Genomic DNA, 23,387 nt, shown 5'->3' with positions numbered 1-23,387 from the left:
GATTGAGAGATTGAGAAATAGAAACACCGATAGTAGTAAGAAGGAAGAGAAAGAGAAAGGTAGTATAAGTGTGCAGATCCAGGTACATAGTATAACATACGACCGTTTACATTATATTCGGTATAAATACACGCCACATACGCGCGCGTGCGTTCGCCATCGTAGGTGTGTGTGCGTGTGTGTATGTGTGAGAGGGAGAGCGTGCGCCGTGTCTACCTCTGTGTCCATACACACAATGATTATATACAATGAGGTATGTGTACATCTTCACATACACATTTGCATAGGTATCGAAATGACTCGAAGGTGTCGCTCTGCATCGTTCTGTGATGTTCTATTTCTGTAAAACGCGGCGTCCTGAGCAGCCGGGAAGTTGGAACGTACGCTCTACGCTATTATAAAGCAGTTCGTCGTGTAATATAGCCGATCGGTATAGTAATTGTGATAGTAATCGACATAGTAAGTGCGACGTTATCAAATTCAAAGTTATCTCTGTGCAAACTTCCAATCGCAGAATAAATTAATATTATAATAAACCGAATTTCAAATCAGCCGTTGGTTTTCGGAAATATTGCTTGTAGATGTATGATGTTACAAGAGTATCGCAACAACATCGTCAGACATCGAAATAGAGTGGCCCAGCTTTTCCGCCGTAGCAACCCAATTTTTGCATACAGTTTTTACATGCAACTTTGATATTATTAGCATATCCCAGCTACCACTGCCTAGCATAAGTATTGTTTTCTAAATGCGCTTCGTTCCTCTTTCTCAAACTGAAGTATCCAAACTTTGATAAGCCTCCGCATTTGTAAATTCAGGCTCGGTTCTGTGCGATAGTGCTTGAACCATTTCTATCGGTTACTTGTTTATAGAAATACATTCTCGAATTCGTGCAAAAATCTATGCTTGAATTCCCAGTAAATTAAGAAGGATTAAAACGCATTAAACCTATTCATTTCCAGGATTCGCCCATCCGAATTTTTCAAAAAAACTGATTACGTTATACGAAAATCAATCTGAATTTAACGTTTAATTGGTTTGAATATGTGTCCACGTATTTGATATCTTTCAGATTTTTTATATTTGAATGGTAATGGATTCGCCTGGAATTATCCAGGAAAAATTTAATTTTTACAGAAGGATCGAATAGGAATGAATAGAAATGAAATTGGGTAATAACGAGTGGATGCAATTGAGATTGGTGGTAATTCAAACCTAAAAATTAGAAAGAAAAAAAATCAAATGCGAAGACATATTGAAAATAACGAAAATGATTCGTTTCGATTGCTTTTCGCATCAGGTAATCAGTTTTCTTGTGAAATTTGGATTGGACGACATTAAAACGAATCTCGTTTACTTCGCATGTTTTAGAATCGAGTCGGTCTCGGCTAGGTACGAACAAACACTCCGTAGTGGTCGCATAAAACAGGAATAAAATTTATACGCAGAGACATGAAAGATAGGAGTCAAACGAGATGTATATAAGGCGGGTGCATACTATATGTATACATATGTACGTGCACGACATGAATTAATTGTACACATCTACTTAAGTACCTACAACCAACTGATTTTGCCGTTAGTTAAAATTCCAATGCGATGGGAATGTTCACCGGCATCATTATGCGTATGTTTTTAAATTTACGTAGGATTAGTTGCATTTCACATATCGGTTTCTTACCACCAAGTATCATATCAATAGCACAAACCGTAACGTCAGGGCAATTATTTCGTATATCCGCGAATATATGTTGTAATATATCTGCAGCGTGATTAAATTAGGGTTATAGAGCACGAAGGTAAAATTGCACGCAAAGTTTCAACCAATTCATTCCCATTACATTATCCGGTCCATCTGATAGCGTAAAGTTACATCACGTAGAGAACAAGTTGCGGACAGATTAAACGGAAACTTGTTAAAATTTCTGTAATAACAGATTTATTCTACTCGATCTTTTTACAGTACTTCTTTTAAATTCTAGAGGAAAAATGGGAGTATGTGATACAAAAAGAAATTGCCTAAAAAAAGCAACATCAAAAGTAATAATAATATCGGAATCTATGCACTGAAAGAAATCGAAGGACTGAAATACTATGACAATAACTTCTCAACAATAGAAAAAACTGAACTCATAGTATCACGTTATAGTTTTTTTGGGATGAATAAATCATTGCGCTCGCATCACGCGTATACATAGCAATGTGACAAGTATATTTTTCTCTGAATGTAATTTTATGCTGTTCAAATTGCACCTGAGATAAATAGAGATAGCTGACTGAGTTCGAATGAAATAATTAATGTTATCCGTTATCAGTTTGGTGTTGCCATTAAGGAAAGAATGTAAAAGCGCTTTCAACGCTCCCTCAGAGGATAACAAGACATTATAACTATCGGGATATTCGTTTAGTTATCGAATGTCCCTGCATATTTGATATACGTACACTAGAGGGAAAGATTCTTCGGGGTGCATAAAAAAAAAATTGTCAGAACAACGAAACAGGAACATTTTTTTGATCTAAAAATTTTGTTTTTGCTAATGCTTGTATATGTATTTGTAATTTGGGACAGATTTTTGGTACGATTATTACGATAAATGATCCATAGGCCTATTGCCGGAGTTTTGATCATACCAGTAATATTATTTTTTGAATGGACAGCTAGAGTAACCGTTGTAAACAATAAATTAAGTGCTGAAATACTTCATCCAACATGCATAACTTCGTTAATGTTGTCTTTGTTTACTCGTTATTTTTTCTTACATCTTTATTTGTTTGGTCATAAATTTTTTTGGGCGGTGGTCGTTCGCAAATTGAGTTTCGAATACAAATCGTAACACTCGGAACTCGTGAGCGGAACATACCCGATTTGATCAAGACTCTCATGTACTTGATAAGCACCCAGTTACCTCAGTTCTTGATCGGGGGTTGCAGTATCTGTACGGGCATATATTATTATGGCGGAAGATGGGTTTGAGCGACCCCGATTCCATCAACATCAAGTCTCTCTTCGTGTGGATGAAATCGGGGCTCCAGTGTTTGGGTTAGTGTGCGTCGACTTGGAAAAACACAGTCGTGGCGGCCGTCGAACTGTTTTATTAGCTGTCATATATTTTTGATGATCATATATATATACATATATATACCTACGTAGTTCGTTCGATCTTTCATTCGCTAGTTGATTGGTTCGTTGGTTTGTTGGTTCGTTGGTTCGTTGGTTCGTTCGTTCGTTCGTTCTTTCGTTCTATCGATGGTCCGGTATTACGTTACGGGTATATATTTAGCTTAGCTTTTACTAAGCGTCCCTCGCGACAGCTAGCCTCATACCCGTGCCAATTGGCAATGACAGGGTGCACGATACTACATGACGTGTGTGTGCCATAGCTATAATAGAGCGCGATTCACTGCCACATGCTCGCAGTTTTATGATTTGCGAACAACTGTCGCAAGAATGTATCCTTTTAGTGATCCAATACTGTCATCAGAGGTGCGCCATAGATGCGCCTGCAATATTATGCGATGTAGTAGTACGTGATAATGATGTGCTCATGTAGATAGTAAAGAACTTTGCAAAGTTCTTTCCACGCGATATACCTATACCACGCAATAACGTGGCAATAAATTCAATTATTCACGAGCCTTTTAACTCTAGAACGGTACACTGGGTGTGGCACACCCAGTACTTTTTCGCCACCAGGCGCAAAAAAGAAAAAACCATTCAATTGTTACGAATTCCTACAAAATGCAACATTATTCTACTTTTGTGCATTCCTAATCGTTCGACAGAAAATATTGCGTTGGACTTGTGAAGAAATCTTGATTGCAGCCGAAACCACTGTTTCTTGAAATCGACCCGGTGGCTTACACCCAAGTACTGCACTGTTGGTGATCGGCTGCGAAAGTGTACCTTTCTAGGTTTGAGATTCTGCACGGAACTAATATGTTTTTCAAATTGTAAATCCATGGATAAAGTGTCGTGGCCAAGTTCAGCTTCTCCCTAAATTATACCTAGTTACGTACTGCATTAGGCTTAAATTTTTAAATATTATTTTATAGAAAGTTACGTTCTGCGTGGTCGTATTGTAGGCCGTATAGAAATCGCATTGTAATTACCATCTAGTAGATTCGCGAAGCAGTCTAATTGGAGATGCCGCCATGCCGTGACCCTAGACAGGCTCGAACTCCGATTTCATCTCTAAATTTATGTAGTACACGACGGTACCCGATGTTGACAAAAGTGGGGTCGCCGAGGCTACGCTTTTCACGTGCACACCTGCACGCTTGTGCTAATTCCGTAACTGATCCACCGCCATGAGTTATATGTAATTATCAGGTTTTGGATTTGGAAACTTAACTTATACATAAAACCAGAGATTAGTTGATACTTTTCAAGCCCCCAAGTTTACCCTATTTCGAAAACATTGATGTAATCCTGGAGCGATACGTCAAGATAGGCCTAATTCTTTCATGTCAATGTCGGTTATAAAAAAAGTTATACAAAAAGTTCAATCAATAAATTGACCGTATGGGTCCTCCGTTTTTAGGCAACCGTGAAAGCCAGGAAAAAGCCGCGTTTCCCATTTCAAAACATACGTTTGCGTATTTCCAAATCCTACGTAGTTAAAATGATTGTTTCAATCCTATAACGAGTATAAAAATGACTTGTAGGTATAAAAAAAAAATCATTTAAACGACCAAGTAAAAATTTTTAAAGGATTTATATCTAAGTAACAGGGCATTTAATTATAATAAATTGAAAACGAATGGTCGTGTACTAGATCGTAGGGAAAATCGTTAACAATTCTGAAAATTATAAATTTTTTCCAAGTTTCAGCTATCACCGTTTAGTAACCGGAAGTCGAGAAATATTTTTAAAAATTGTGCGGAATCTCTGTTGAATAGCTAATTTTCTTTCCAAATTTCAAAGTATAAAATATACAGATACGGGCCCTTTCTACGGCAATTACACTACACTATCGCTTGAATATTATAGGCTGATCTTTTAATCAGGGTAGACTTCTCCCTACGTGAAATATCCGTCCTCGCGGTATAATAATACAACTCTGCCTGGCTCTGAATCGAAATTGGCCGGCAGGTGCCTGCACTCAGAAATTGCTAGGAAGATTACCAGTTTGCTTACAGGATTTTATTGTATGAAATCTAGAAGAACAGCTATGGACGAATATAAATGAAATTTTTTTACTTAATTTAGAATTTCCAGAATGTGCCCCTGAATTATTAATAACGATCGATAGACCACAATTCGTCTCTGATTTGCAATAGTTTGAAAAATGAACAGTTTGCATTTCTACAGAAACAATAATAAGAACAGAAATATTCTGAGCAAAGCCGCATATTTCACGGCAAACGTCAAAGATCCGGAATACAAGTGTATCAACTACACCTTGCGTGAGAATAATTGTTTGCAACGAAGCGTTTCAGCTGATAATGTTGTAATTCGTTCACGTGGTTTCAAACCATCAGACATACACGATCCAGCAAAAAGGCATTTTCTTGAGAATTTGACAACCAAAATACTCCACGTCGACATGGTAAGTAAGTCTCCTCTGATAGACCGATTAATATATCGCTCAAGAATACCGATTACTCTAGACCCATGAAGCGCACTGCGGAACCATTGGACATTGCCTTATTCCACTGTGTGTTTTGAATCGATTAAAATTTTTTGTCTCCAGCAATCGTAATAGATATTACTATGTTAGTAGCAACTATATAAATCAGTGCAGCAACGTCGTGTAAAATTCACTATTTATTGACCCATTTGCCAAGTTTATGCGGCGATAATTGGATGCTGTAACTTCATGTCCCTCATTTTGGCCTTCGCTTTCATATTTTGATCGCATTTGCTCACTTTATGCAATGTTTCGACACTAAGGCTTCATCTTTTGTATTTATTGTGTCGACCAAATTGACAAGTGGCCGTGTCTTTCTACTAACCCGCACTGCACATGGCACGTAAAAATTCTCTTTGCTGTCGATATCTGTGCCATATTCAGAAAAACGAATGACATCTTGACGAGCGTAATACTTCGATGTTTGTCAATGAACGCACATACATGTATTTTATAAACCTGGATACTACACAACTGATACTGTACTATGAACTATTTTTTCTTTCTCGTCCGTGTTCTATTCTTTTCTTCGTGTCGCTATATAGAGTGATCGATAATATAATGACGTTGATCCTGTAAATATTATACAATATACAATGTAAGACGGTTGATAGAAACCTGTATATTTTTCAGGACGGAGGTGAAACTAAAAGAATTGATTTACAAAAATTACTTACGCCTGCCAATGATTCGGACGAGTTATTTCACGCAAAGAACAGTAAGCTACAATTGATATGCATATTCTACTGCGTATACAATTAAGTATGTGGCATAATTACGAACTCTGCCGATCGATTCTCCTTGGATCATTGTTTTTTCTACCGCATGCGATCGTGTAGCACAATTGTATATTACAATGATAGGTACATACACACACACACACACACACAGACGTGTCAATTGAGGATGTCAATGAAACGAAACTTTGTTACGCAGGGCCCGATTTGAGGTTGAAGGCTAAAACTAAGCTTAGCCCAGCTACGCGGAAGTTCACAACGTCAAATCTACTGTCTAACTAAATGTAAAATGAAAAAAATAAAAAATGCAGGGTTATTATACAATTGCAGAATACCTGTACAGTATACATATACAGTATACATGTATACCACTATAAATTTGTAGTTTCTCATCTAACACGAATATAAGAATTGTGCGGGCATTTTATCATATGAATTGAAATGAGATTAAGCTATAGACCTATACGTATGTGCATAATAGCAGTCGATTATTCTTTCAAGAAAAAATGTATGCATCTTCATATTTCTACGCACCATCGCATCCAACGGTCGAGGATCAGGTGGAGCTGGCTAGGCGCATTTCTCATTCGCTAAGTGATGCAAAGAATATGAAGAGCAAAGGACAATCTATGTACGTTAACCGAAAGAAGCGATCCGTCAAATGGATTCACGATGGGAACGGTAAGCGATACGAGATGACAAAGCCTTTTATCTCTCAACTTACATCATCACTGATTACAGAGTACCATGTAAAAAGCAATATAATCCGATATATTCAGCACAAAAATTTGATCAAGATTAAGAGAAAATCTGAATCAGTTTTAATTTATGTTTGCTTTTATTTTTCAAGAGGGACACAGTTCAGCCACGAATACGTCGAAAGTATTTCAATAAATATTTCGTTGCAGGGGTTGAAAGTGGAGACGAGCCAGAATCGATCTCGATGATTTGCAAGGTAAGTACCAGATAATAATCCGACAGTTGTAACAATAATGATTTATTGATAAGAAGTCCAGGAACACCCGGGGCTAGGCTGCAAGATGGTACCGAAGCGTGCTGCTTACCACCTTCCCCCTGCAAGTTCTAAACTGAATACAAAACTCAAGTTCGTCGATTTAAGATTTATTGTTACCTATTGCATAGGACAAGATTCCACTCAAGTGCGTGATGAATCCGAACGGAAAGGTGCTGGATATCCACGGTATCCAGGCTCTCGGGGAAGAAGTAAATATCGAAGAAACCCCTTCACATCCGGAAAAGCTATTCGACATTGTTCGCGATCTTAACAATCAGAAGGGTCGCGGTGAGTATCTTCAGTTCGTTTGCGACATCTGCCGTACCCGACAATACCTACTGTTTGGATTAACAAAATTATTCACGCAACCATTATTATTATAATTATTATTGCTGTTGCTGTTGTTGTAGTTATTACTACTAATACTACTAATACTATTATTACCATTACTATTAATATTACTATAATAATAATTATTATTCACTGCTGCAGGTGCAGAAATCTTTGCGAAACGGAGGAAAAGGTCCGAGAAATGGGTGGTGGAGAAAGATCAATCTCAGACAATCACAGCACCTTTTACCCCAAAATTTAAACAGGTTCGTAGGTATCCTCCTCGCCATTTAAAAAACCCGCAATATGAAGATTCAAAAACATAAGAAGGCTCGCCCTATATCAATGACTCTACGCGCTCCTGAATTTCTAGTTAGATCTGCATTGAACAGAATGTACAATAACTGGTGATCAATGGTTGTTTGCAGGAAGCAGACGTTAAAGAGAACTCGGCTTTACCAATGTTGGACCCGTTGTTGATTCCCGGATCATTGGACAACACAGTTAAAGCGACCACAAACACGACGTGCCAACCGTTCTACAACCCTTTTACCCTGGATCTTTCGCTTTCTCCTGAAACTACGCTGGCCCCCGCGCGCGGTAAGTACGATAGGTGCAGTATAAATATAGAATGAGTGACGGTAGTGCCTGTAGCAGGCATGTGAAAACTTGAAATTCAGATATGATAACACCGTAAAATTTTTCAAAATTGACGCATTAACCTTAGCAACACACGCAATAACACTTACATCGCAGCTCAAACCAGCCGTTGTTAGGAATATTTTCACGCATTCGGTGTTTGTTATGTGGATGACCTGCTCGGGGCTTGTATTACATTGCATTGCATTGCAGTCAAGGCGTACTAGCCCAGTCAATGATAGAACTGAAAAAAACAATGCCTGAACACTCAATGTCCCATATTGTACCCATACCATAAGGTATACCCTTTATTCACAACTGTGGAGGACAATTTAATTGTTTTACAACTATTATTCCGATTCTTAAGAACAATATACATAGGTATGGGAGTGTACCGTCTCACCTTGGCATGTAGGTATACACTGGTATACCTACAATAATACGTGAATGCCATCACAATTTGAAACTTTTCAGGAAACCGTTACGTTCAATTCCAACGAGACGTAGGTAGTTACAACGGGACGAGACTCGAGGAAACTAAAAACATTCAGGTACACGCTATGGATAGCACTGAACTTAACACCGTAAATCGCCGAGAGAAGAAAGATACCGCAAAACCTAAAAAAAACTTTGCTATCAAACGGAAGACCGTCGAGCATCCTGCAGGGTTTAAAAATTCTCGTAGTCCTGCTAATCGGACCAAATATTTCTACGCATCCCGCGGTACCCCGTACCACGACTCATATAACGGTGAAATGATTTTCACCCCCGGGTTGAAGACCAATCCCCGCCAACACGTTGGTTACAAGGAATGTGGCATCAACAACATGAACAGTAAAAATAATACCGCTGATGGGCAATCTGGGAGGAACGAGTATGACCAATGCGAGAATGGTGCTAATAACGAGTACACACCGATACCGGTCAAACAATTGATCAAGGAATTTGAAAAGACCTGCCGACCTGTTATGCATTACAAACAGAACTGCCCGAACAAGATTGCTACGCAGATGGGTAACTTTGATAACGAAATGATATCCCGTTATTTCGAAGGTCGCACTTACGTTTCGACAATCAAGCGCAACGAAGATATTGAACGGCTCAGTCATTGGAATGAGACATGTCGACAAGATGGAAGTGTCAACGGGTGCATTCCGGTGATGAAGGAAGAAGAGTGGACATCAGATCAGAATTACGGCGACGACGCAGCCCCAGGTTCATATATTAACGTTAGTCCCGGGATTTCACTGAATGACAGTGTCTCCGAGAATTCTCGCCAACGGGGCTGGAGATTGAAATACATCGACGACGATGATACATCGACTACCGACGACAGTAGTAGTACCGATGCAAGTGAATCCACGACTCAATCGATCTGCACCTTCGAGGAGAACGAGGCGTACGAAAGACAGGGGGAACTTATTGTCTCAGAGTTTTGCGACAGCGGAAGCTGTTGCGTACGGGCAAACGGCCGGCCACAGAAGCCTTCGGACACAACGCCCGCGAGTCTGGTTCCAGCCGACACCAACGACAACCCTCTTGTTTTGGCAATGGTTGCCTCGGAGGAGGACATTTTGCAGACAATAAAACAACTTCGCCGCACGCCGGTACTGCAAAATCTAATACCCACCGGTGCATCCCCGGAACTATGCCCCTTTAGTGACATTTCACCGGATGTAGGCAAGTTGATGCACTATACGTTCTCGCGAATTCGCGGTAAATCACCCGATGTAAAAAATGTGTACCGAACCCTAAAGAAGGACTGGCCAATCACAGGGAATATTTGGAGACTCGCCAATTATAATGGAGGGGCAGTGGGCTGCTTTTCTTTTTCCACCGCAGAAGTTGTTATGCCAATTGAGTTCTTACGAAGATGCCAGTACAATCGGAATCCGGTAGCGAAGGGTATTGGCCAGTCCTTCGTTCAAGGATTCCTACCGAGCACCGACGTGTCGTTACATGTACCTAAATTGCGGAAAATAATGAGCTGGCTACCGCTTCTTGCTTTCTGCTTTGTGTCTCCTGCTTCACCTTTGCTGATTCCTGCTTTGATGTTTCACCCCATTTTATACGTTTACGTATGTACGAGCTGATGATTTTCTTAACAAATGCCTCTACTCTAACGTGCCTATGTATGTACCTACGACTTCGGACTATCATCCATTACCTGGTATGATTCATGATGTTATCTGAAAAATGTGAGTGTTATATTTGATTGGCTTGATCGTTAATGACTACTCGTCTAATGGAGAACACTTAGTTAGATTTGTCGGAAATCAGCATGATATTGATTATACAATTTTTACCGACGAATTTCTCTTTTCTATTTGTTTTCAAACCTTCGGTTTCCAGTCACTGTTTTCCAAACTCCTTCCTATTACTGTAAATGCAGTATTATCATACGTAGGGATACTATGTATATGCATACTTTACGATATGGATAGACATACGCTGCAAGTGTTGAATATTTACATGATAATGGTAAATTGGAAGATGTCTGAATTGTTACAGGAGATAATGCCCACGAAAATACTGAATATCGAGGACCGAAATTGAACAGTTACCAGCGATTGTCAAACTACAACACCGCCCCACGAGGCTGGGATCAAGCGCACACGTATTACAGACCAATAACTTTTGGTAGGCCTCAAGAATCGATTGTATATTCAGATTTTTAGCAATGCGAATATTATCCGTCGATCTCGACATAACCGGTTTGGTACATTAAGCCCACGATATAGTACAGAAATACGTTTCTCCTTCCTTCTGTAAGCATTATACTACAACGGCATGCCAATCACTCCGTTTTCTTTGGGCTTAACCAAACCGGCTGTGTTTGCACAACCGACTCATCGACAACTTCCACCTCATCAGCAAGACTGCGACTTTACTCGCAGAAAAATCACTTATAAAAAATATTTATCAATTATGTATACATATGCGAGACCTGAGTTTCAAATGCATAATTTTAATTGGATTATTTTCCCTAACAACGTTAATCGTCTATTCTGCCACTGACACAGTTACGTACATGAGAAATATACTACGTGCAAGGTCGTACAAAATTGCATAACGTTAAAAAAACTCTACATTTACAGATATAGACTTACGATTTCTATTTGCTTTGTTCACTAATCACCTATTGTACACTATATACATTTTATGCATAATTATAAGTGAAGATGTTTATCGTTATGCCTTTGCCAGTGTTATCCCAATGCATTTTCATCTGTTATACACACATCCATATTATATGTATAATGTGATCTAAAAGCAAATAATTTGGATATTTCATTCTTTCCTTTCACACTTCCTGAAACACTTTATAGTTTTTAAGTTCTTTGGCTTCTTTTGGATTTTTGTTTCGTCGTTTTTGAGAAACGCTAGGATTAAGTTTGGCAGTACATGTGCCGCCGGTTTTCTGAAAAAAGAAACTGTTGCGACTAATCTGAGGACCTTGAAATCGACAGTTAAAAAATTGCAGCAAAATTATTGTATTTACGACTGAGTCAATCCGATCATCTTTTAATGGTGTTTGCTGAATGCCTGAAATCATAATCTAGGGTCATGTCTATACGCGATAATTGAAGAAAATATAAGTATGTATTTGAATATTTTCAATTCCACGTTTAGCGGTAAGTATAAAAACCTTACAGACTTTACCGTCAGTAAACAAGGTTAAATAGGTTGTATTCACTGATAGAGAATAAAAATTTTATACGTCCATCCACCGGATGCCCGACGTCAGAAAGATCAGGTCACCGCCGGTTATCTATAAAATGATGATTGATATCAGAAGTAACAACATTCAGTTTGTATGATTGATAATATATGTGTCTGCAGTAAGGATATCGGCAGGGGAAAACTGCCTCAGCCCTGTATTCGCATCTCAAGTGACGCCTCTTCGCCAAAATTGTAATTTTACGCAGTCCTATTAATGAAAATTATTCATCTGACTTCATTTTACACTTACTCAACATTGTAACTACTATATGTACAGGTGGACCTATTGATCTTGGAAATTCTACAGTGTAAGTATTCCGTTCTGAGGTTGTTTATTTATTACATGAAACTGAACCGGGTGAGAAATGAATATAAGGCCAGACTAACGAAACGCGTGGTAACTTGAAAATCTGGTTGTTTCCAATATAGGAGAACCGGGGTAGGTTGATAACGTGTATAAATCTGTGTGCGTAAGTCCGTTTCCAGGCCATCCCGTACGATAACCTTTCAAGAGATAAGGACTTGTCGTTGTCATGCGAAATCGACGTAAGGTGCTTGTATTGGCCGTATAGAAAAGACATTGTCGTTATACATAATATGACGAGTGACTTTACCTTGTACGTACAATACGCGTTTGTCATAACAGAGGGGGAAAAGTCACGCAGCGCTAGCCGCGGGATATGGTATGTTTGTGTACACCACGGTTCATATACTTTATACACGAATCCGTGTATGATGTGTGCGTGCTTATGTGTTTGACACGTAGTTGTGGACTTGGCGCGGGTGTATTGGAGAAACGCCGAGAGCTTAAGTATCGGTGGGCCAGACGCCGGACTCGGTCATCTTGCTTAGTCCCTTCCTGTCGAGCAGGGATCGCTGCATGGCAGCCACGTCGAGGATGTCAAAGATGCCGCTTTACGTTCCACAATTCTTATTGTTATTCGCTTTCCTGTTTTATTGGGTTGGAAAAGAATGTGGCGCAACACCGTTAAATAATTTTGAATCACGAGAAAGTTCGAAGACCTGTGGCTATCAAGTGAGTAACTGCGTCTTTCGATCGTGTTGTATATTATTTGCTATCTTTAGTATATCGTATAATTTCAACATAGACCGGACATAGATATATATATATATTTATAACGGACGTAGACTGGCCGTTGAAAAATTTCAAATGACGACAAACTTTGAAGACTTGTGGTTATCAAGTGACTAACTTCGAGTTTTGATTTTGTAGTATTTTATTTGCTATCATTCATATATCATGTAATTTGAACACTGACTGGATGTAGGTACATATACGAAAGGAATTCGTGGACTTGATCAACGTTACAGCAAATCATAAAACAATAGTAGCACGGTTTAGGATTTATCTAGTGAATTATGTATTATGTTACCGCCAATCATATGCATAATGACATCGAATTACAGGCTTGTCCAAAACTCAGCCAACACAAATTAAATATTCATTTGATTCCGCACACCCATGACGATGTTGGCTGGTTAAAAACAGTCGATCAGTATTACTGGGGTGGTGAGTATTTCATTTGCTGTCACCTATACTACAAATACATTGTATAACGTACATACATCATCCAATCGTTTATTGCCTAGTTTTAAATTTTCTCAAGCCTGAAAAATCAAAACGTTTTCGATTGACAATAAGTCTGACACGTTGCACTGATTGTCACACAATTATAATTACATTGTATACTCTAAGAATAGGCTGATTACTGCAATTGTGCGAACCATATTTACACGTACGATGTATGTTAATTTATGCAATATCACAGACAGACTTTGGACTCGCGTTAGGGAATCATGCACGACATCTTAGGGCGGGCCTTAATTTGGGTTCGAAGAAGTTTTTCTCGATACGAGTGCTCAAAACATTATTGCCTGAAATTTTAACCCCCTTTGTCACTGGGCATCCGGTCCACCACCAAGCGCATATTTTCTCCATCAGTCATTGATTCTCAGTTATACGAACAAACATTTTTTGTGAGAGACGAAATTTTCATCCTCGCGAAATCCTAGTCGTTTATTGAAAAGTACAATTTGCGACTAGAAAGTTTATTCTTCTCGTGGTTTAAGTACAATTTTTCTATGGGATACATATCGTAAGCCGAAAACAATGTTGCGTTGCGTTTGTATTTTCAATCGAAAAAATTTGAGGTTCGTAATAAGAAAAATTTAGTTTCTTGAAAGAATTTTTTTTCCGGTATTTGAGAATGAGTCCTTAATGGGACGGATCCAAGCTGGATGATGTGTAAGTTTCCATCGATGCAGGGCGTTGAAATTTTAGACAGTTTTTAGTAGGTGTCACGACGAAAACTTTCCCTAACCCAGATCAAGGACCACCCTAACGATGCATGCATAGTTGCGTATAATTAAGTGCGATCATCTACGGAATGTTTAAAAATTTATATTTGTATAATATTAAATACAATTAGAACCAATTTGATTACGTATGATATACAGACTAAAATACGTATTTGATATTAAATGCCCGAGGGTGACTATCGCAGGATAATTTGATAGTCAAGTTGACGACTCTTCGTTTCGCAATATCGAAGATATGCAGTCGACTTTGCATAAAACAAATGAAACTTTTAAACACCACATAGAGGAAAAGCAGCTAATATGTAAATTGGGTCCAAAGTTTCGACAAGAGTGTCTCACAGGGATTTTTACACAAAAGCAATGTTCTACGAGTTACATATTAACCGTACGGAATATTAGACTGATCAAGGCATTTCTAATAATACACATTAATTTTTGAGGTCGTCCCTTGATTGCAAAAGCTGGAGTCCAATACATTCTAGACAGCGTGATCCACGAACTACTTGAAGATCCAAACAGAAGGTAATCTGCATAAAGTTAATCAATTAATATTGTAGGTACTGCACGTACGTAGTATGTACGTACGATATTTGGAGTTTATCGTCTGTGCTAAATTTAGAGAAGTGTAGAATCCTGCGGGAGTTGAATGCGTGTAATTGGCCGCACGCGGCAAGTAGACTTTAATTCTGGAGCAATGTAGCGGTACATCTAAGAAATAATGACTTGTCACTTATTGCATATGTCAACGCCACTGTAGATATATGGTATTCCCAACTGATTTATATCCTACCTATACAACACTCTCAATTGTGGAAACATCGCGAGACTTGGTGGTTAAAGAATTTCAAGGTGGCGGTGAAACCTACTGCAAAAATTATTGACACATCGCTATTTCAATAATCTTAATTTTATAGTTTTGATCTAAAAGTAAAGAAATGTCAAGGTTTATTTACGTGGAGACCGCCTATCTGTGGAAGTGGTGGTCGTATCAAAATGACCGAGTTAAGACCGATGTTCGGAGGCTCATTGACGAAGGTCGGCTGGAAATAATAAGCGGGGCATGGAGCATGAATGACGAGGCGGTCACTCATTATCAATCAATCATCGATCAGTTCACCTGGGGGTTCAGGTATGTCATATTCATCTGAGCTGCACGTTATGAATGTACGCGCATGGATTTTTATTCGTTGCTAAACGCGAAACCCGAGTTAGAGCCAGCCGTTTATTATGCAGGCACCGAATAAAACGGCTGCACCAGTTGCAATCGTGTTCAGAAACAAATAAATATCCCCGTATAGTTACCAACGACACATACATTCGGCAGATTCTCAGCGACGATAAACGAGTATTGCTCTAGAATTAACAATGGAAGAATTTGCACTTATAAAGGTGCAAAGTTTAGATATTCACGTGTTAATTCTAGAGGTAAAATGCTTTCAAGCGTTTCCAAGCACGTGGTAAAGAAATATTTTTTTCTAGAAAAGACCGCAAAGCCGATATATTTCAACCTATTATCACTGATGAGATTTCAGTCGAGATTATTCTCATCATCAATGCGCATCCGTGATTTAGATTCTCCTTCAAGTGACTTCATATTGTGTGGCTATACATATAATATACATCATACTAACCCAAAACAGTTGTTACGGATACAGAAACTGGTATTCAATAATTACTTATTAAGCACAATATATATATATATTTCGCCTCAACGCCAGGTCAGAACTAACAGCACCGTTTTTTCGCAACCGCTCAATACAATTACCTGTTCTTCCCGTTCTCGCCATAGGCGTCTTAATGACACATTCGGATCGTGTGCACGCCCCCACGTTGGATGGCAAATAGATCCCTTTGGTCACTCGAGGGAGCAGGCCTCATTATTCGCTCAGATGGGCTTCGACGGTCTCTTCTTCGGTAGACTGGATTATCAGGATAAGAGAAATCGCATGGATAAGAAAACAGCCGAAATGATTTGGAAAGGGAGTGACAGTTTGGGTATGCGGATGCAATTCAGATAACTTATTTTTAAACAATTTCCTTTCACCCTTATCGTTAGCCATGCCAATTAACAATCACAGCGGACAATATTTTCTTGTAGGAAAGAAGGCTGATCTGTTCACGAGCGTCCTATTCAACACTTACAGTCCTCCGCCTGGGTTTTGTTTCGACATACTCTGTGCAGACGAGCCAATCGTTGATGATCCTGAAAGTCCCGACTACAATGTTGACCGTAGGGTAACAATCACGATTATCTATACTTAAATTATACAAACGCCAGTGGTAATCTCTTCATGTATTTCACTCTAATGATCATTCATCGGCGTTTGTTGGCCTACTCGTGCCACCTATATATACATACTCTTTCCTCCCTTTCTGCCCCTCTTAGAAAATTGTCGAAACAATGGAACAACAAGTCCATGTTAAGTTTGAATGCCAACTATAGATTTGCACCCGGTAAAATTAGTCTTATTATTCGATTTTGTTGACTATTTTTATGATCTGACAAATATTTGTATACATCGCATAGTAACCCAATGTAAAGACTTGAAAAGTTATCAACAGTTTCGCCACCTGTTTTCACTTCATACACTCCGTAATCGCGTTCGATCAACTAAATTCTAACGTTCGTTGCCAGATTTCGTCGCTTGTCGAGTACGCCACGATGCAGTCTAAATATTACCGAACGAATAATGTCATATTGACGATGGGAGGAGATTTCACGTATCAAGTTGCGGAAACGTGGTACAAAAACTTGGACAAACTGCTGAGGTACTCTACTTACTGATTGAATCTAATTTTAGCTCCTAGAATTTTTCCGGAAACTGAATCTAGGCAGCCTAGTACGTCATTACTAAAATGTTAGTTGAAATCATTCTTTGGAGGGATTTCTATGAAGGATCGTGATAGATACCACAGAGGGGGTAGGCAGGAGTGGATGGGAAGGGGGGAAAGCGATGTGTAATACAAACGATATGGTGAGCAATGTATAATATAGACAACTTGGCAGGTGGCGCAGTTACTGGTTTTTGCAGAAACGCAACAAAGTTTTTATCGAACAAATAACATTATCATGACTATGGGGGATGATTTCAATTATCAAAGTGCAGAACTGTGGTTCAAAAATTTGGATAAATTAATCAGGTAAAATATAGATATAAATGTAGCCACGTATGTACAGTATACACTGATTGAATTACATTTCTACTTATTTCTTGGTGAGATGACATTTTACGAACCGTATTGTTCCAAATCCATTTCGCTATTTATGCCTATACCGTCAAATCAGTTGATGGAGATTTGTTTCTTTTCCTTTTGCTTGGGAAATAAAGTCTATTGAAATGATTAGACGACGATTAATTAAAGCTTATAATATAATCATAAATCAAGTGAACCATTATTATCAGATACACAAACGACCGCCACGGAAGTACAGTAAATGTGTTTTACTCGACACCATCCTGTTACTTGAAAGCCGTCAACGAGCTGGCCCTTTCTTGGCCAACCAAGTCTGATGACTTCTTTCCTTACGCCAGCGACCCCCACACCTACTGGTCAGGATATTACAGTTCGAGGCCAACAATAAAATTTTACGAGAGAATGGGAAACAATTACCTCCAGGTACGTCAACCTATCCATATCAGCTGGTATTCAAGGCTGGTCGAATGTTTCAGTGAGTGCTTAATTCATAACAGAAAATGGAGAATTTTATCAAATCTAGATTGAAAATAGAAAAATTTACAATCTGAACTAGAAATTGATCATTAAATGAAAAATTAGTTTACTTTCAAATAGTACAATGAACTAGACATAGTTAACAGCTCTTATAGAGTATGAGCAACTTGGCGCGGAACTATCTTGATGGTAAGTTATCTTGAAACCTTCGGCTTCCGGAACGTATGTATTTTTTATAGCGTTGTCTTGCTTTTGTAAAATTTTACACAGCGCAACATACAAATGTAACGTATAAACTGAAATACACTGTCCAAATGTCGTTCAACTTGAGTTGTGTGGCTTCTTCGTTATGATCCTCGGCGATTCAGATCTAGCTGATACAAATTCATAGCTATGCAATTTAAAAATTTGCAGATATCGAAGCAGCTTTCAGCATTGACTAATATATCGTCGTCGGAAACTTACCTGAATCCGTTTCGTGAAGCGATGGGTGTACTTCAACACCATGATGCGATTACTGGAACCGAAAAGCAGCAGGTTGCTGAGGATTACGCGAGAATTTTATCCAAAGCTATGAAGGGCGGAGAACGGATTTTATCAGATGCACTTGGGTAAGTACACCGATGACACACCCGAGTCACAGGCAGACTTTGTGGGAAACTAATTAGTATATTATCCAACATGGGCGTAAACGGAGGTTGCGTCCTCGGGCCTCCCCCGTCTGCAGCTAAAACCTATACCATACATAACGTATACGTATGGATACATTTCTTTGGCACAAGGTGAACACGGAACGCCTGTAAGTCGAGATAAAAACGGCGTCTGGGTCTATCTACATGCCGCAGAAGAGTTGGTCAGCACTCGTACCGTGTATAAGTGTATCCTGCGCGATAGAAATTAGCTTGTGCAGTATCGGAAGATCTCAAATTAATCGATATACTTGCGTTCAGCGATTTGCAACGTTACACCTGATAATTACAGTTACCTATGGGTATGGTATCACGTATGACTGAGATTGAATGAAGTACAGTTGAGACCTCTTTTGCAGAAACTTGATTTCAAAAAGGAACCAAAGCAGATCTCGCGAGGGTGCAGAAGTTCATTTCTACACCTGTTACCAACTAAACATCAGCTCTTGCCCGTACACGGAAGAAAATGAAAACTTTGTCCTGACTCTGTACAATCCGCAAAGTAGAGTGGTTTCGAGCTTTGTTCGCATTCCCGTAACAGGCAATTCATACGTCGTTCGAGACTTCACTGGTAAATATGACGGATGACGATCGTTAAATCATCGGTTGCGTAGAAATGCCGAATACAAAAGTAGCTGCCAATGGTATGTTATCGAAGCACGTGAAAGAGCTGTTCATAAATGAGCACTATGCGTTACATAAAGATTGCCGCAAAGTTCCAACTCATCGGTCGGACAACAATATTTCTGGAGAATGTACGAAAAACGGGTAATCAGAACTCCGTTGTCGTCTGATGCTCTTAATACAATGCCTTGTACTATTTGTATGTGGTTCGCTAATATGCCTTTGGACGACTATTTTTTTAATCAATATTTGCCGGACATAAACAAATGTAACTATTTGCACGTTTACCAGAATGTATGTAAAAGAAGCCATAATTTATATGTCCGTTTTGCGTTTGAATTAGGTGCTAATCTTGCCACACAAATTATTCCAATACCACCTGAAGTCCTGGCAATTCCCGGCAGAGAGAGTTCAGCGGTCAACGAATTAGTTTTTCGTGCCAAAAATATCCAAGCTCTCGGTTATCAAGCTTACTACGTCACTAGAGGTAACAAGACTGTTGAACCCGTACGCAGCGAAAGCTTGTCCGAAGCGACGATACAAAATGAGGTTCGTTCCAGTGCTAATCGTTCACAAATTGTATGCGACACTGTTATTAGTTAAGAAATTTGTTATATGTTCTCTCTCTTGCTACTCAGTTCTTCAACGTCTCAATGACCGATGACGGAAGCACGTGTGCTCTGCGAAAAATCAAGTCGGGTGTTACAAACATGAGAATCACCCAATCCTTCCACTATTACGAAAGCAGCCAAGGCAATAATGAGGAATTCGTAACTCGCTCCTCCGGAGCATACATATTCAGGCCCAAAGACGCTACCCCCAAGAATCTAACAAATGTTGGCAGCAACCAGACTTATAAGGGTAAAACAGTATCCTAAATATAGAATTACATCAATGAAAACTAAAGATAAACAAATAAAACAAATGAATTGTCCTTTAGGATTGTGTTTTATAGCATGTATGAGCTGCTTCTTTTATTCGCAGGTCCACTCGTTCAGGAAATACATGTGAAGATTAACGAATGGGTCAGTCAGATTGTCAGGCTTTACACAGGTGAAGATTATATAGAGTATGATTGGCTAGTCGGTCCAATCCCCGTCGAGTGAGTACCAGCTTACAGTGTAGCTTGCGTGTCGCCACATTCTTTATAATTGTAGAACATAGCGATAATATATGTACTTTGGAAACATGCTATTACGCAATTTACAAGTACTTTCCAAGTACTATTTAATAGTTACGTCCATCGCGATCGTATTCACCAACCAATAAATGACGTTATTTTTTCCAAATTCCGTAACTTATTCGACTTGACCAGATTTCCAGGGTTTCTAGTCAATCTTTTGAGTTATCTCTAAATTTTACGCGTATATCTACTTGGTGTACAACTCTGCAGCTATATTGGCTTCAATCTCGATAAATAAAAATCAAATGCTTTATAACCCGTTCATACATAGTACGTGATTATCGACCATTTGGATTCCATATAATTATGGTACCATTAATGATATTTGCTTCCTTTTGTAGTGATAAAGTTGGCAAGGAAATCATAACAAGTTACACTAGCAACCTGGCCACGGAAAATGTGTTTTATACCGACAGCAACGGTCGCGAAATGTTAAGACGCGAGAAAAACTTCCGGCCTACTTGGACGTTGCAGCTCGCCGAACCTGTTGCGGGTAACTATTACCCCATCACCGCCAAAGTCACTATCAAGGACAGAATAAATAAGTTAAGAATGAGCGTCCTGAACGACCGAGCCCAGGGTGGCTCCAGTCTCAACGACGGCCAAGTGGAATTGATGGTAAATACTATGTGCACAGAATAAGTTTGGATGTCTTCAATATAGTTCCGTAGGTTGGGTATATTTAATGTACGTATAAGTATAATACCTGCTATACACGCGGTGATCCTACAGCTACATCGTAGGATATTGCATGATGATGCTTTCGGCGTTGGTGAAGCTTTGAACGAGATAGCCTACGGCAAGGGACTGGTCGTACGTGGCCGGCACCAAATCATAACGGGGACCAATTCGGTCCGTAGCTCAACTATCTTAATGGAAAAGCAGATGGCCTGGAATTTATTGAATCCTCCGTGCATCCTCATATCCCCGGCGGCCGGTCGAACTTTTGAGGAATGGCGTCATCATTATCGAATGCAGGCGAGTCTGTTTCTACGTTGACAATCTGCGAACATCGCATCGAAACTCCATATTATGTTATTATCTTTTAGGGATCTGGCCTTACAAAGCAGCTACCCCCGAATGTGCGTATTTTGAGCCTGGAGCCATGGAAAGATGGTGGACTACTCTTCAGGCTTGAGCACATGTTTGAAATTGGTGAAGACACAAGATACTCTCACCCAGTGGAAATCAATATCAAGGTCAGCTATAATACAACATAAACAGGGAACGCTCCTTGAAGGCGCCCAGTCCGAGCCACGCGTTGACCGCCGTTATAACTAACACATGCACAACTTTTACCTGAGTCAAGCCCAGCAGACAAATCCTGCGAACGAAAACTTGTGCATGTGTTCGCACTGGCGGTCACCTCATGTGTGGCTCGAACCGGGCGGTTTCAAGAGACGTTCCGTGTATTTCGGGCGACATCGCTGTCACACCTGGTTAGTATACTCCCAGAGCGCTAGCGTATGCCGATAATGTCAACTCTTTTCACGTTTCACAGGATCTTTTCCTTCCCTTCACGGTAAAGAATGCGCGGGAAACAACGTTGGGAGGTAATCAGTGGTTGAACGAGTCAGAGCGTCTAAGGTGGGTAAGTGATTCGAACGAAGTACACCGTGAACGGGAAAATGTGAGAGATGCCGATGCAGGATCGATACACGTCAGCGACGAAGCTATCAACATTCTTCTGCATCCGATGGAGATTCGTACTTTTGTCATTGAAATTTAGATCAATTAATTGATTTGATATTGGTTTGCGTATGCCCAGCACATCTGTGGTGTAAATCGTGTACATATATGTATATATGTATATATAACGAAGGAAAGTTAACGATATATGTACCCAATATCTATTAAATATTGTTTCTATAAATAAATAAATCGCAATTATACAATACATACATATTTGCATTTATTGCTGTTCCATATCGTCTATACATATATACACGTGTAAACTTGCGAATCGTTACACGGTCGCATGTCAATATTGTACCTACTTCAGAGAGGATGTTCAAATCATCCAGGTGACATTTTTTCACATCAAAGGAAGAATAATTTTGTAAATCAATTCCTAATGCAATTAACCACTTTGATCATTTTAAGACAGTGAACGGCCTAAGAAGGGCCGACTAGCCATTTATTGTAGGCAAAGGTAAATAAGCCTTCTTTCCCAATTTAACCCCACTGTGCTGCATCGGACTTACGAAGTGACTCTCTGAAGCTATTATTATGGTATACAACGCAAATGACAAAAAATGGTCGAATCGTAGTTAGGATTATGCTATGCCATGGCCAGTAAAATTTCCAGTTGCTAGATAATTATACCTATTGGCGGATAGCGAAAGTCTAAATCGAATTCACGTAAGATCCAGATGCAGGAAGGAACGGTGAAAGCAGATGAAGAGTCATGGACGCAAACGTTGATAACCATAACCCCCCAAGAAGATGCTGGGATTCGCACAATAACTGAAACAACATTGATATCGGGGGCGAGCGACACTCCCCTAGTCTTGGGCGTCGACAATGTGATGATCAGACGCAATGTGCAGCTCAAAACGATGAGACGGGACTTATTGATAACTATTGCAGAGTTAGAGAAACGGATAAGTTGCAGCGATGTGGAATGTCAAACTTACCTTCGGGGTGTACCCAAAGTCGAATTGCCGTCCCAGTATAAAGATGAAGCAACGCAGACAATGTATTTGGGAAGAATATGTCCACACGATCACAATTTCGAGGATATCGCAAGTAATCACATATTATAATAATCTCCAGCTGTGTTGTAATAAAACCAATAATGTACTA

At 39.4% G+C, this 23,387-nt stretch overlaps 3 protein-coding genes across 12 annotated transcripts; all 3 read left to right on the top strand.

The window, feature by feature from the left end:
- The first annotated feature begins 321 nt into the window (after positions 1–321).
- On the top strand, positions 322–11,637 carry LOC124404093. 7 transcript variants are annotated; one of them, XM_046878000.1, is made up of 10 exons: positions 322–459; positions 5,312–5,549; positions 6,264–6,348; positions 6,869–7,048; positions 7,276–7,322; positions 7,511–7,670; positions 7,875–7,978; positions 8,141–8,321; positions 8,826–10,031; positions 10,863–11,637. In XM_046878000.1, the coding sequence occupies exons 2-10, from the start codon at positions 5,547–5,549 to the stop codon at positions 11,027–11,029; spliced, it is 2,133 nt and encodes a 710-aa protein (XP_046733956.1). In that variant the 5' UTR covers positions 322–459; positions 5,312–5,546; the 3' UTR covers positions 11,030–11,637. The 7 variants fall into 7 exon arrangements, with proteins under 7 accessions (XP_046733956.1, XP_046733915.1, XP_046733965.1 ...); XM_046877959.1 differs by having other exon boundaries at positions 333–459; positions 5,210–5,549; XM_046877968.1 differs by having other exon boundaries at positions 343–430; positions 5,210–5,549.
- A 1,252-nt stretch (positions 11,638–12,889) lies between these two features.
- LOC124404600 (lysosomal alpha-mannosidase) lies at positions 12,890–22,381 on the top strand. 4 transcript variants are annotated; one of them, XM_046878898.1, is made up of 17 exons: positions 12,890–13,110; positions 13,503–13,605; positions 14,855–14,936; positions 15,358–15,543; positions 16,204–16,409; positions 16,513–16,649; positions 17,422–17,555; positions 17,819–18,032; positions 18,501–18,697; positions 19,135–19,346; positions 19,743–19,948; positions 20,038–20,260; positions 20,384–20,501; positions 20,924–21,200; positions 21,315–21,560; positions 21,632–21,781; positions 22,084–22,381. In XM_046878898.1, the coding sequence occupies exons 1-17, from the start codon at positions 12,955–12,957 to the stop codon at positions 22,309–22,311; spliced, it is 3,075 nt and encodes a 1,024-aa protein (XP_046734854.1). In that variant the 5' UTR covers positions 12,890–12,954; the 3' UTR covers positions 22,312–22,381. The 4 variants fall into 4 exon arrangements, with proteins under 4 accessions (XP_046734854.1, XP_046734845.1, XP_046734873.1 ...); XM_046878889.1 differs by lacking the exon at positions 17,422–17,555 and adding an exon at positions 17,050–17,183 and having other exon boundaries at positions 22,084–22,380; XM_046878909.1 differs by lacking the exons at positions 13,503–13,605; positions 17,422–17,555 and adding an exon at positions 17,050–17,183 and having other exon boundaries at positions 12,983–13,110; positions 22,084–22,378.
- Positions 22,382–22,954: 573 nt separating this feature from the next.
- LOC124406743 lies at positions 22,955–23,347 on the top strand. The gene has a single exon (XM_046882316.1). The coding sequence runs from the start codon at positions 22,955–22,957 to the stop codon at positions 23,345–23,347; it is 393 nt and encodes a 130-aa protein (XP_046738272.1).
- The last annotated feature ends 40 nt before the right edge of the window (positions 23,348–23,387 follow it).

The sequence above is a fragment of the Diprion similis genome, chromosome 1 (genome assembly GCF_021155765.1).
Source record: "Diprion similis isolate iyDipSimi1 chromosome 1, iyDipSimi1.1, whole genome shotgun sequence".
NCBI lineage: Eukaryota > Metazoa > Arthropoda > Insecta > Hymenoptera > Diprionidae > Diprion > Diprion similis.
Note: the sequence above shows the minus strand (reverse complement) of the source record. Positions and strands in the feature narration are given on the sequence as shown.